The sequence below is a fragment of the Macrobrachium nipponense genome, chromosome 21 (assembly GCF_015104395.2).
Source record: "Macrobrachium nipponense isolate FS-2020 chromosome 21, ASM1510439v2, whole genome shotgun sequence".
Classification (NCBI taxonomy): domain Eukaryota; kingdom Metazoa; phylum Arthropoda; class Malacostraca; order Decapoda; family Palaemonidae; genus Macrobrachium; species Macrobrachium nipponense.
In genome coordinates this window covers 66,224,618-66,239,162 of record NC_087212.1, presented here as the reverse complement: position 1 = coordinate 66,239,162, position 14,545 = coordinate 66,224,618, and the positions used below count along the sequence as shown (strand labels likewise).

The following is a 14,545-nucleotide window of genomic DNA, read 5'->3' as shown; positions in this document are numbered from 1 at the left end:
AAATATCGTGCTAGAGACTTCTAATTTGTTGCAAAATTAAGGTAAATGATTGAATATTACTAGAATATAAGAGTTTTAGCTTACAATTCCGTTTTTCGACCATTTCGGTAGAGTCAAAGTTGACCAAACGTGGTTTTTTTTCTATTTATTGTGATTTATATGGAAATATTTCAAAAATGAGAAAAGCTGCAACCTTCAATTATATTTTGTTGTATTCTACATAAAATTGCGCACATTTCCATATACTATAAAACTTTATGTAACGGCTAATTTTAAAATGGTGCAAACATTACCACAATCGCATGTATGATTTTTTTAGGAAGAGTTACCGCGCGGACGTAAGGAAAAAGTTTTTCATAAATTCACCATAAATCGAAATATTGTGCTAGAGACTTCCAATTAGTTGCAAATGAAGGTAAATGATTGAATATTACTAAAATATAAAAGTTTTAGCTTACAATTGCGTTTTTCGACCATTTCGGTAGTCAAAGTTGACCGAAGGTTGAAATTTTGGCACTTATCTTCATTATATGAAAATATCTCAAAACTGATAAGAGCTACGATCATGAGTATTTTTTTGTTGTATTCTACATAAAAATGCACACATTTTCATATATAATACTCCATGTAACGGCTAATTTACAATGGTATAAAAATTATGTCAAAAGTGACAATAATTTCTGAGATGTGTCACAGATGCTTTTTAGTGCGGCAAGAAAGAAATTTGCGCTTGCGCGCCTGCGTAACGATTGTAAACAAAACAACACCTTGATCCGTGAACTCCCAGCATCCCCCAAGGCGCGTGATTCAAGAGTTTTTGGCTGGTAGGCCTAAAAGTATTTTTCCGCAAATTTAAAAAAAAAAAACTTTTGTATGTCGACGTAAAATACGTCCAGTCGGCACCCGAGAGACAAAAAATGTCGACGTAAAGTACGTCCAGTCGGCGTTTAAGGGTTAAAGACCCCAGAGGTCGTCAGGAGCGCGTTAGAGCCTACGACATATAATAAAGATCGTAAATTCAGAACTCCAGATACGGCAGGAGTTATGAAACGCACGGGAATACGAAAAAACGGTAACTATAAAACCGTGAGCAAGTATAATCTTAAATAAGCAAAGATAAATAACGCACGTGTCTGATGATGCACCTAAGATGGCGGATGAACAAAGCGTCACCCCAGTTCGTTAGAACTAAGGAGCCGAATAGACAAAAAAGGGAATGCATCGTGACCACATGAATTACCAAACCGCAAAATGGAATATACTCAACTTGGATGAAGAAGCTGGGAGCTCTGCAGTAGCCATAGCTTCGCCAAAAGAAAGCACAAGGGGAGGAACGAAGACACGTGTGTAACCAAGGCAGCTAATTACAGGAATGAAGATGCCGGGCGTGGGTAGTAGTAGTAGCGAGCGGAAGGTGGAAGGGGTAGTCTTTGTAATGGCTCTCGCCGTGGGAGAGACTTTGAAAGGAATCTTCTAATTGGCAGAAGTCCTGTGGTAGTGGCTTCCACTCGCCCCAGTACTTATACCGACGCCCTTGGGTGATCAAGCTGAAGGTAGTAACTTCAGCATTCCATTCTAGCTTTTTCTCTGGTATATTTAGAATCTATTTATACTTAGAAATACAAGTTACAGGAGTATTTCACCGGCAGACAGGTCAAACCCAGAAATTATCCTGTCTCTCAAATTCTTCCAATGTACCCATCCACTATTCTTTGCACTCTAGCTTTTTTATTGTGATATAGTACCATACTTGGTCAGTGAGTTTGTATGCATTTGTAATTTCATGTCCTGGTACTCTTTTCGGTTGATTGCCTTCTGAATATCTGTAAGAAAATAGTTTAGCCTACATTTTGCAGGATACATCTGCATTTGCATTGTTTAAGAGTTTCTCTTTTTTTATTTTAATGATGCAAGAGCTAAAAAGACAGTAGTTATTTTTAAAAAATTCATTTAAACTACCCTCCATCACCCATACTTTTGTTCACATACAGACAGTAATTCATCTGTACTGTCATTAGTGTACAGTCAGTCTTTTATCTTTGAAAGCTTCAGTGCTAATCACATCACCTTTTCCTTTGTATAGTATTCCTGTATACATTATATTGGGTAATTCATTTTATCTTCCTGATCCCATCCCCTCTTTGAGATTCCCATATATGCTGGTCCCTTGATCAGATTGTGTATTAGATGATCCCAGACCCTTACCATTCTTCTCTTTTGATCTGCAATTACTGTATATCAACAGCCTACAGATCATATTAATTCTTTTCACTTAATGGGCTCAAATGACTGTCTCCATTGTTTTATTATTGTCTTCTTTTTCAGCTTTAATTTCTCCATTTTCAGCTTTTACGTAGGTACTTTACCATTTTACAAAAAATAAAAAAAAAATATACTACCAATACAAGGTAAAATTTACTGATATTTTAACTGTAAAATTTAAGGTAACTTTTATAATTGTATATACACAATATTGTTGTTGATAAACTGATAAACTGCATTTTAAAGGCAAAAGTTTCGTAGAATTTCTTTAAATACATATTCATGTATATTTATCATATTGTTCTCAGTACAGTGTAACTATAAATGTACAATATCTTGTTCATAAATGTTTCTTGACAGGTATTATATTTTATCCTCACAGAAAATATAAGAATTTTATCAGCTTAACTGTGTATAAATCATATTCCAACCGTAATTTAGGTATAATATATTTTACTTGCAGCTGTTGTTCCATGTGGGACCTTCCGTTGTGCCCTGACACACAAATGTCTTCCAAGGGGTTGGGTGTGCGATGGGGAAGCTGATTGTGGTGCTGGAGACACCTCTGACGAGGATAATGATATGTGTAAGTGTCACTTGGACTGGACTTGGCATCATGTATGCAGAACAATCATGCAACTGGCTACATTATAGTATACAAATTTTGTTACTTTAATTATAATTCATGCTTTAGATATGAAAACTTGGATCATTCATAATGATTTTAACGATTTTTTAAAAATTACTGGATATTATACTGCTTAGCAGTGCAAGCTGTGACTTCATAGGATTTATGGTTCCACTTTTAGAAATCTGAACTCTGAGAAACATGGCTATGACAATAGACTGTTGCAATGTGCAAGGTACAAAAATATCAGGACTCAGGATTTTTATTGTATAAAATCATCAAATAGTAGCATTTTTAGGAAACTGTAAATCTTTTATGGGAGAACACACTATATAAGAAAGTGAATGATGAAGGTTGAGAGATTTAGAAAAAGAATTTTGAGAACTTCTGAGATAGAGGAAGGCTAATATTGTTTTTAAAAAACAATTATCTGCTCTCCCATATTGATGATTTATTGGAAAAAGCCATTATTTTTATGCTTTATTCCTAATGATTCAAGTTGACACAGTGCTGGAGATCAGAAATCAACTTAATTTGCTCAAAATATTGTGGTTAAATGCTACACAATTTTTCTGGGCTTGACCTGTGTCGGCCTGTGAAATGGTTCCTTTGATACTATTTCTGAAGAATAAATATTGCTATTCATCCTAGAGATAAAAGAAACAATATAATGCCAAGATAAATGGCTCGCTCACTTCTTATAGAAGTGTCGGTATAGTAAGGAGCAAGTGGAATCACTACCAGAGGTCCCTTGCCATTTAGCTTCTTCCTTCGACAAAACCCCGAACTACGGAGGAGCCGTGCTACAGCTCCCGGTCTACTACTACCGTGAGCGCCTCCGACGCCTGAGACGTCATTCCTTTCGATAGCGCGCGTTACACCAAACGTTAAAATTTTTTCGGTGCTGTGTTTCGCTCTATTTGGATTTATTTCAAGATGTCTTCAACTTCTGCTTCTAAGTTAAGTACTGTTTGGGGTTACTGATCTCATTTTATGATGATCTTCGTGTTTTATACATATTCGGAGCCTTATCGGCCGGTATGCCCCTCGACCGCATGGCGGTACGGGTTATCTCTTTCGGTCTTCCATACCGTTAGAGATTTCCCTTTTTCTCAGTACTTTAGATATGGTTACTTATACATAGTCTCTATATCTTTATGCAGTTAGTTTTTTAGTTAGGCCTCCACGGGGCACGCTCCGACCGCACGTTTCGGACCTTAGTCTAGCTACGCCTTACATTGTTAGGAGTTTTATCAGTCACAATTGAGAGTCATATCATCTTAATTATTCTGATGTTCTCTCTTTCCTTCTCTAGTTCCTGATTACCTTTAATAATATATGTACTAGGTTGGCTAACATACACCATGCTTCGGTATGGCGATTAGCTTCCCTGTTATAATTTATTTTACCGTTAAGTTAGGCTTTCATACCCCACCCAATTGTCGATTGGTGATTAGCCTGCCCCCGTTTTCTTGAACTAGAGGTTAAATTAGGCTAACATACCCCTTTCTTCGGATCGGCGATTAACCCTCTTACGCCGATTGGACGTATTAAACGTCGAGTCAAAATGTCTCCCCCGTATGCCGATTGGACGTATCATACGTCGGCTCAAAAAGTTTTTTTAAAAATTCGCGGAAAAATACTTATAGGCCTACCCAGCCGAAAACTTTTGTATCACGCGCCTGGGGGATGCTGGGAGTTCAACGGATCAAGGCGTGTTTTGTTACAATAAACGCTACGCAGGCCGCGCAAGCGCGAATTTCTTTCTTATCGCACTAAAAAGTATCAGTGACACATCTCGGAAATTATTTCGTCACTTTGACATAATTATTGCACCATTTTAAATTATCCTTTACATGAAGTATTATATATGAAAATGTGCGCAATTTCATGCACAATACAACTAAAAAATACTCATGATTGTAGCTTTTATCAATTTTGAAATATTTTTATATAAATAACGATAAGTGCAAAAATTTCAACCTTCGGTCAACTTTGACTCTACAGAAATGGTCGAGAAACGCAATTGTAAGCTAAAATTCTTTATATTATAGTAATATTCAATCATTTGCCTTCATTTTGCAACAAATTGGACGTCTCTAGCACAATATTTCGATTTATGGTGAATTTATGAAAAGAACTTTTTCCTTACGTTCGTGCGATAACTCTTCCGATAAATTTTTGTTTTTTCGTGCGATTGTCCTAATGTTTGCACCCTTTTAAATTTGCCGTTACATAAAGTTTTATATATGGAAATGTGCGCAATTTCATGCACAATACAACAAAAGACAACCCATGGTTGTAGCTTTTTATCAGTTTTGAAATAGTTTCATATAAATAACGTTAAGTGCAAAAATTTCAACTTTCGGTCAGCTTTGACTCTACCGAAACGAAAATGGTACGAAAAAACGCAAATTGTAAGCTAAAACTCTTATATTCTAGTAAATATTCAATCATTTACCTTCATTTTGCAACGACTTGGAAGTCTCTAGCACAATATTTTGATTTATGGTGAATTTTATGAAAAAAAAAAAAAAAATTACGTTCGCGCGGGTAACTCTTCCGAAAAAATCAGAATTTTTGTGCGATTGTCGAAATGTTTGCACCATTTAAAATTAGCTGTTTCATAAAGTTTTATATATGAAAATGTGCGCAATTTCATGTAGAATACAACTAAAAATAATGATTGAAGGTTTGTAGCTTTTTTTTTTTTTTTTTTCTCTTTTTTCGAAATATTTGCATATAAATCACGATAAATAGAAAAAAAAACCACGTTTTCGGGGGGTTCGGACAAATTTGACTCTACCGAAATAGTTGAAAAACGCAATTGTAAGCTAAAACTCTTTACGGCCTTAGTAATATTCCGTCATGTTTCTTCATTTTGAAACAAATTTGAAGTCTTCTAAAACAATATTGGTGATTTATGGTGAATTTTTGAAAAATATATTTACCTTCACTCCGCGCCGCCGATTCGCTGGCCGCAAGTCTCCGAAATACGTACATGCATTATCCTAATATTTGCTCCTTTTCATATTAGCCTTTTTATAGAGTTTCATATATCAAAAATGTGCGCAAATTCATGAAGAATACAATAAAAAATAATTGTGAAGGTTGTAGCCTTTTCCATCTTCGAAATATGTGCATATGAAAAAATATATATATTAAAATTTCGACATTCGGGTCAAATTTAACTCGTCGAATGGTCGAAATCTGCAATTCTAATCTAAAACTCTTACAGTATCGTAATATTCAATCATTTGTCTTAATTTTGAAACAAATTGGAAGTCTCTAGAACATTATTTAGAATTACAGGAGAATTTTGAAAAAAATATTTTTTTGCGTCCGCGCCCGCGTTACGAATTCGTACACCATTTTTGTGATAATATTTTTCCGGTGTTAATTTTATTGTTTTACAATGTATTATATATCAAAATGATCGCAATTTAGTGTACAATACAACGCAAAAAAAAAGTAACTGGTTAGCTTTGACCGTTTCTGCCACAGCGTGATTTGAATACAATTATGTATGAATTTTTTTTTTTCGCTACCATATATCGCATTATTTACATATGATAATGATATTATTTTTCATTTCTGATGGTTGCATTCTAAACTTCAGGCAATGACAAAAAAAGGAGCCAAAAATGAACTCTTAATCTTCAAAAGTACACGCGCTGTAATTTTTTGAAAAAATTATTTTTTCCACTTCCTGCGCTCACTCCAAACCAGGCCCGGCATACGGGAGACGTTTGATTTTTAGGGCTCCGGCTTAAGAGGGTTAACCTAATTTTCTGTTTGCTTAGCTTCGTGTTCCCCGTGTTAGTCTAGCTTTAAGATATCGCTTTAATTTTATTTGATTGATTATTATAAATAATCCTATTTATATCAGTGATATTGATGTTGTTCCGACGGTTCTTCCCCACCTCGTTATCTTTCACCTGGCTGGAAGACCACCGGTTGATCACGGTGAGCCACCCGGTTACGGGTCCCCCTCCCGTCCCCCCATTCCCCCCCACCCCCCCTGCCATACATTGCCATCCACGTCGATGGGTGATGACTCGTTTCTCACAGCTAGCGTCCGAGTCTGCATGAGAGGGGGTGACTCACGGGACTGGTGGGGATCTCCCCTCCCCTACTGGTACTCTCACCTCGTCACGGGTGCCTCGGGGGCTCGGGACCTCCTCCCCCCTTCTTCTCCGTCCTTACTGGCCGCTCAGGGGGTGGGGAGGGCTCCCCTACCCCACATTCTTCCCTAACTCTTTCCCCCTCAGTTCAGTCCGGCAGGTGTCTATCCGCCGCTAACCGAAACGAAACGTAGAGAGGGGGGGGAGGGAACCACTGGGTTTCCTATCCACTTAGGATAGTTCACTACGAGCACTTACTGATATAAGGGTTTGGTTTGTATTTTGTTTTATTTTGTGTATTTAATGTGTTTAGAATCTTTTTGCGTTACTCCGGGGGGTGGGGGTTTTTTATTTCCGCCTCTCGTACTATCCCTTGCTTCGTTAGAAGTTTGACATTGCTCACTCACTATTAATTAACTCCGGGGCCATACGGAGAACTCCGGGCCCTACGGAGTCTATTTTTAGTCATTATGACAAGTGAGCTTAGGCGGAGGCGAGACTTTCTTCCCCCCTCGTAACTTTTCTACGTAATATTCATACGTAGATCTCTATCCGTCGGTCCTACTCCGGCACCCACGGATAGTTTGCATATTATTCCACCGGAGGTTGTCATTGGTACTCATGTATCCTTTGACGTACGATGTTGTGCCAGGAGATTGGGTGCAGTGCCATCCTCCAAGACCCGTGCGGCCATATAGTATGCCGTTCTTAGCAGGATGTGCCAGTGAAAGTGGAGGATTTTATCGTTTGGCATCATGAAGCTTGCCAAACCTGCTACTTGCTAGTAAGGACGATGCCTCACTAGTTAGTAAGTTTCCTTAGCACTTTCTTCATTATTCTCGTCATCCTGGAGTACTTGTTGTTATATTATACCTTTCACATATGAGACACATATTCATATAATCTCAACACAACAGACATTCCTCCCCTATCCTCTCCCTAACTCTAGACCCTTTTTTACTGGTTCTGATGAAGAAAAGAAACGAAGAAAGCTTTGTCGACTCTCAAAGCTTGGGTAGGGGGTTTTGGCCAGAATTCTAAGGGCCGCCCCTACATTCTTACCCAGGATATGGCGGACCTAATATTCCCAGGAGCCAAGAAAGGATCAGTGTGGACCCGATAGCGGCCGCCCCTTTGCTGGGCCGACCTTCAAGTCATGATCTCCCTTCAGGAGGGGGATTTCCCAGAGGACGTTGCAGAAGACGTTGCGGCAATGAACCTCGACGTTGAACCCATGGCTATTGACTCCATGGGTACAGGTAAGGGTTGTAGTAGGGGCAGCTTCTGTGGGTTCTCAGGGCCCTTTCCTGAATTCCCTTTCTCCATCACCTTCTACTGATCCTTCTACTTCCACTTCTTTCCGGGCTTCACTGAAGAGCAGCGGTCTGTCCGTCCTAAGGCTACTTCAGTGATCCCCAAGGCTAAGATGACCGAGAGAAACTTAAAAAATTTAAAAAGTCTCTCCCCAAGAAATTGGTCATCCTGACAGACACTATAACTCCGGCTCACCCACCCCGGATCAGTTAGGTCAAGGGAGGCCTCTTCCTCTGCGTCGAGGTCCCCCAAACATAGATCACATAAGGATTCGGGCTCAAGTCCCTCTTTTTGATCCCGATCCTTTTCGGCTAACATTCTGGAGCAGGTGGGAGTGATCGTAGGGGCCTTGGTTGACAACAATGGTCGGCTCGGTGCTCTCCCAGCTCTCCAGTTCTGTTACGTCTTCCGGCCAGTCGATCCAATCGCTGGCGGAACGGCTGGCCGCTCTGGAGAATGCCATCGCCGGGATCCAAACCTCGATTGCGCAGGTTCCCCTCTATCTGTGCCACCTTCTTCCTTCCTTCCAATGCCAGATTCCAGCCAACTGCCGGAATTCAAGGCGGCCAACCCTTGGAGGATCGCTTCGTATGCCCCGTTTGTCAACGGAATGTTTGACAATCGAAGGCATAGGAACTCGAAGGCGTGAGGACTTCGAGTTCCACCCCAGAGACCTTCAACCACCATTCATTGGCTAACGTCCGACTAACGGAAGCAGCGATGATGAGAGAGGACAAAGGGGTTCCCAAGGCAAAACAGTGATCCATTCCGAGGTAATAGGCACAGCAGACTCTAATGAGAAGTCTGGAAGAATGGGGGTGTGAAACACCCGCATCACAGCCTTTAGGAGTCCTTTCACCATTTTTACTCCTGTGGAAGGGACTCCACTACCACTGACCCTTAAGGTAGTGGAAGCAACCTTTCAGGCCGCCCTGAAAGACGAGCCCCTGCCTCAACTACGAGAGACGGAACCCACCTCTCTCTTAGTCCCAGGCTCCGAGACACGTTACTTTTCGAGGGGGCAGTTCCTACTTTCTCAGTAGGAAAAACTAAAAGGCGGACTGTGCCACCTCTCTCTTTAGTGAGAGACTCCCCAGGTTGTCGGACTCTCTCATCCAGATGGAGTACGACGCCTGACTAGGCTCGCGAGATCCCTTTCCTCCATGACTATGGCGGAGATGACGGCTCTTGTATACCAACAAGAGCCGTTATTTAAAGTTTTGGCTAAAGGTCTGCTGCACACCATGCAGTGTGACCTTTACGACTTCCTCATAGCCAGAGAGAAAATTGTAGGAAGCACGTTCTGGCGGAAGCTACTATCCGCCATGAACCGAATAAACTGATTGCTTCTCAATTTGGGGAACGGACCTCTTTCCAGCACAGTAGTAGCAGAAGTCCTTCATGAGGCTTCTAAGGTCAACCAGTGCCTTAAAGTCAGGTGGGGACTGTAGCAGAGCGGAGGCAGGAATCTTCTGGTCCTAACCCAAGGAACAAGAAGAAACCAAGGAAGTTCTCTCCCTTCCAGCCTTCTCAACAAACGTTCAGGCAGTCCCAGCATCACAAGGGCAACGTCGAAGGGTCAACAACAATACCTTGTTCTGACCCCTCAGTCCCAGCAATCTCAACCCTCCACTTCCTTTGCTGTCTCGCCAGCCTACAATTCCAACTATGAAAGCCAGAACTTTCAGGCTTTCAATAGGTTTGCGAGAGGCAGCAGAGCAAGAGGTGCCTCTCGATCCAGAGGATCCGGCAGGGCTGCTAACAGGGGAAGAGGTTTCCGAGGAGCAAGAGGTGGCCGCCCCTCGGCAAACCAGCAGTGAGAATCCCAAGGTAGGAGGGAGGCTATACCTCTTCCGCCAGCGGTGGGGGTTCAGCCCTTGGGCTCAAAGTATAGTAACAAAGGGACTAGGTTGGAGTTGGCTAGAGGGCCCTCCTCCAACCAACAGATTCTATCAAGCACCAACAACGGAATTGGTAGAGTATACCGAAGACCTCCTTCTCAAAGGAGTAGTCTCAAGAGTCAACAATTTAAAATTTCAAGGACGCTTGTTCAGCGTGCCAAAGAAAGACTCGGTAAAACCGAAGAATCATCTTAGACTTGTCCCATCTGAACTTATTCATTCATTGCGACAAGTTCAGGATGCTGACCGTTTCGCAGGTACGGACCTTACTTCCCCGTGGGGCCGTCACAACCTCTATAGATCTTACAGATGCCTACTATCATGTTCCCATAGCCAGACACTTCCGTCCATTCCTAGGCTTCAAACTAGGCAACAGATCCTACTCCTTCAAGGTAATGCCATTCGGGCTCAACATAGCCCCCAGGATCTTCACCAAATTGGCGGAAGCAGTAGTGCAAGAGCTAAGGAAACAGGGAATAATGTTAGTGGCTTATCTGGACGATTGGCTTATTTGGGCAAAGAACCCCAAAGAATGCAAAGAAGCAACGGTCAGAGTGATCAAATTCCTGGAACATTTAGGTTTTCAAATAAACAAAACCAAGTCCAGACTAACACCGGAATCTCGATTCCAGTGGTTAGGCCTTCAGTGGGACTTACAATCGCACACTCTATCAATTCCGTCGTTGAAAAGGAAAGAAATTGCAAGAGCTACAAAACAATTTCTCAAACGACAACAAACATCCAGGAGGTGCCAGGAGAGGATCCTGGGCTCACTCCAGTTTGCATCAGTCACAGACGTTCTGCTCAGAGCCAAACTCAAAAGATATAAACAGAGTATGGCGCTCAAGAGCGAATTGCAGATCACGGGACAAACTAGCCTCTATCCCAGCAATCTTACGGGAAACCGTCTCCGCCCCTGGACGGAGACAAAGAACCTTTCAAAGCAATTCCTCTACAGTTTCCCCTCCATCATTAGTGATCCACACAGACGCCTCACTAACAGGGTGGGGAGGATACTCCCAGTACGAAAAAAGTTCAAGGAACTTGGTCGTTAACATTCCGCCAGCTACATATCAATGTACTGGAGGCCATGGCAGTATTCCTTCACACTGAAAACGACTCCGTCCGCCCAAGAACTCTCATTTCAAATTAGTTCTGGACAGTGCAGTAGTAGTACACTGCATCAACAGGGGCGGATCCAAGTCAAGCCACTTGAACCATGTCATGATAGCCATCTTTTCTCTGGCATGCAAAACAAATGGCACCTGTCAGCCACTCACCTGGCAGGAGTCAAGAACGTAGTAGCAGACGCTCTATCACGCTCCGCTCCGTTGGAATCGGAGTGGACGCTAGACAGGAGTTCATTCAATTGGATCAGTCTACAAGTCCCCGGACTCCAAGTAGACCTCTTCGCCACGGAGTCAAACCACAAACTCCTTGTTATGTGGCACCCAACCTCGATCCTCTAGCATACGCTACGGAGGTGCAATGATCCTCGATTGGAACGAATGGAAGAATATTTACCTCTTCCCTCCGGTGAACCTTCTCATGAAAGTTTTAGACAAACTCAGGACATTCAAAGGCCAAGTAGCTCTAGTAGCTCCCAACTGGCCCAAGAGCAATTGGTTCCCTCTACTCCTAGAGTTGAGACTCCGACCACTACGGATTCCCAACCCCAAACTAACCCAGTTAGTGCAAACTCAGACTGTGTCCGCTTCCTCAAGAATTCAGAAAAACCCTAACTTTATGGATTTTCTGAAATTCGCAGCCATGAGGAATGCAGAAATTGATCCCCAGAATATCTCATTCTTGGAATCAGATAAAAGAGAATCTACTCTCCGACAATATGATTCATCTGTCAAGAACTAGCAGAGTTCCTTAAGTTGTCAAATTCTCAAGTCATGACAACGAACCTAGCCATAACTTTCTTCAGATCATTGTTTGAGAAAGGCTTAGCAGCAAGCACTATCACTACGACCAAATCAGCTCTTAAAAAGATCTTCCAATTTGGTTTTAGCATAGACCTTACGGATTCATACTTTACGTCCATACCAAAAGCTTGTGCTAGATTAAGACCATCAACGAGACCTAACTCAGTCTCTTGTTCTTAATGATGTCCTCAAACTGGCCTCGGACATTAACAATGACTCTTGCAATTATATATCCCTCCTGAGGAAAACCCTATTCTTATTAAGTTTAGCCTCCGGAGCTAGAAAATATCAGAACTGTCAGCTTTATCAAGGGAACCAGGCCACATTGAGTTCCTCCCCTCAGGGGAAGTCCTCTTATCCCCAGATCGCCATTTTCTAGCCAAAAAATGAAGACCCACAGGACAGATGGTCCTCGTGGAAAATCTACCACTACCTCGAGAACATTTCCCTTTGTCTGTCAACTCATTAAGAGCCTACCTAAGCAGAACAACTCTGAAATCTTCAGGCCCATTGTTCATTAGGAAGGAAGGTGGTACATTATCCCTAAAAGGGATCAGGCAACAAATTTTATACTTCATTAAACAGCCAATCCAGAGTCTTTTCCTCGGGCCCACGATGTTAGGGCGGTGGCCACATCTATTAATTATTTCCAACACATGAATTTTGACGATCTTAAGAAGTATACAGGCTGGAAATCTCCGACAGTTTTCAAACGGCACTACCTAAAACCCTTAGAAGCCCTCAAATTTCCAGCAGTGGCAGCTGGAAACACAGTTTCTCCTGATTCTTATTTTACTATAACTTCTTGTAGCCTTCCCTTCTACCTGCCCCCATTGCACCCTTACTTAGTTTAGTCGCCTCCATGTATTGGGTTACCTTGAGTTTGCTTTGTTCATCATTCTAATCGGATTCAGTTCCATTCTTTTGTATATATCAACTTATATCTTGTCTTTGCCTAACCTGTATTGTTATTGTTTGTTGTTAGGCTAACTAATTTTAAGTGATAACCCGTGTTTTAGGGCTTATACTTCCCTTAGGGTAAGACTGTAATTTTAGTTGATTATTATACTATTAACCTTACAAGTGTTTAACTTTACCTTCTTAATTTATCTGTACTGTTCCTCAAGCTTGGTGTTTGGCATTCTCTGGTACTATTTCACAGGCCGACACAGGTCAAGCCCAGAAAAGGTTTTGACGAAGGAAAAATCTATTTCTGGGCAACGACCTGTGTCGCCCTGTGAAACCCCACCCTGTAGTTAGATTATCCTCACCCAGCTTACCCCAAGCTTGGAGGTTATCTTCAGGAATGACGTCTCAGGCGTCGGAGGCGCTCACGGTAGTAGTAGACCGGGAGCTGTAGCACGGCTCCTCCGTAGTTCGGGGTTTTGTCGAAGGAAGAAGCTAAATGGCAAGGGACCTCTGGTAGTGATTCCACTCGCTCCTTACTATACCGACACTTCTATAAGAAGTGAGCGAGCCATTTATCTTGGCATTATATTGTTTCTTTTTTCTCTAGGATGAATAGCAATATTTATTCTTCAGAAATAGTATCAAAGGAACCATTTCACAGGGCGACACAGGTCGTTGCCCAGAAATAGATTTTTCCTTCGTCAAAATCCCTTTTTTAGCTATAGCATTCTTTATTCCATGAAAACTTGCAAGATATTTTCTCCAACTTGAAATCTAGTTTGCATTAGTGAATTTACAAATGATGGGGCTCCCAGACATAAAAACAAAGGTACAAGGGTTTTGATTGCCCATATTACATACATGTAGCCCATCAAGGTATTTGAGTCTGGGATAAGCAATGTTAATGAAACTTCCTCCTTATGATATTTGTCTAAGTTGTACAGTACTTCAAATATTGTACTGTTGATAGGGCAACATCTCCCTTCTCCATTGTAGTTATTTTGTCAGTGATTCAGCTCTTTGAAATATCTTTCATCACCTTCTAACCATCATCTTTCATTTGCACTCAGTCTCCAGTTTTCTTTTTTTGTCAGTTCTGAAATTGGCTCACCCATTTTTTTGCTTACATTCCTATTCATTTTGTTGAAAGTTTAATATATCCTCAGTTGCTATAAACTTGTTTGAGGGAAATCATGCCTCTGAATTGTTAATAATGATGATGTTAAAATACAAGAAGTAAAATAATACGTAATGATAATGATGCCATAATTAATATACGTATAACGTAATGATAACAATAATAGTATATGTGAAGCCAGCTATGGTTGTTTGTTCTGTATAGTATGTTCTTTTTTATACATGTCTGTTACAAATGTTTACCTCTTATATCAAGCATACACTCCTTTGGAATAAACTAAAAGGCTATCAGTTTTGTGGCAAGCTTCTATAAAACAGCATGGCGTTAGGTGAAAAGAG

The 14,545-nt window shown here is 41.2% G+C and overlaps 1 protein-coding gene across 1 annotated transcript in view; it reads left to right on the top strand.

The window, feature by feature from the left end:
• Positions 1–14,545, top strand: part of LOC135198099 (prolow-density lipoprotein receptor-related protein 1-like) — an 875,913-nt gene that overhangs the window by 96,562 nt on the left and 764,806 nt on the right. Inside the window, 1 exon segment of the mRNA XM_064225548.1 lies at positions 2,726–2,848. Within this exon segment, the coding sequence (XP_064081618.1) occupies positions 2,726–2,848 (123 nt within the window).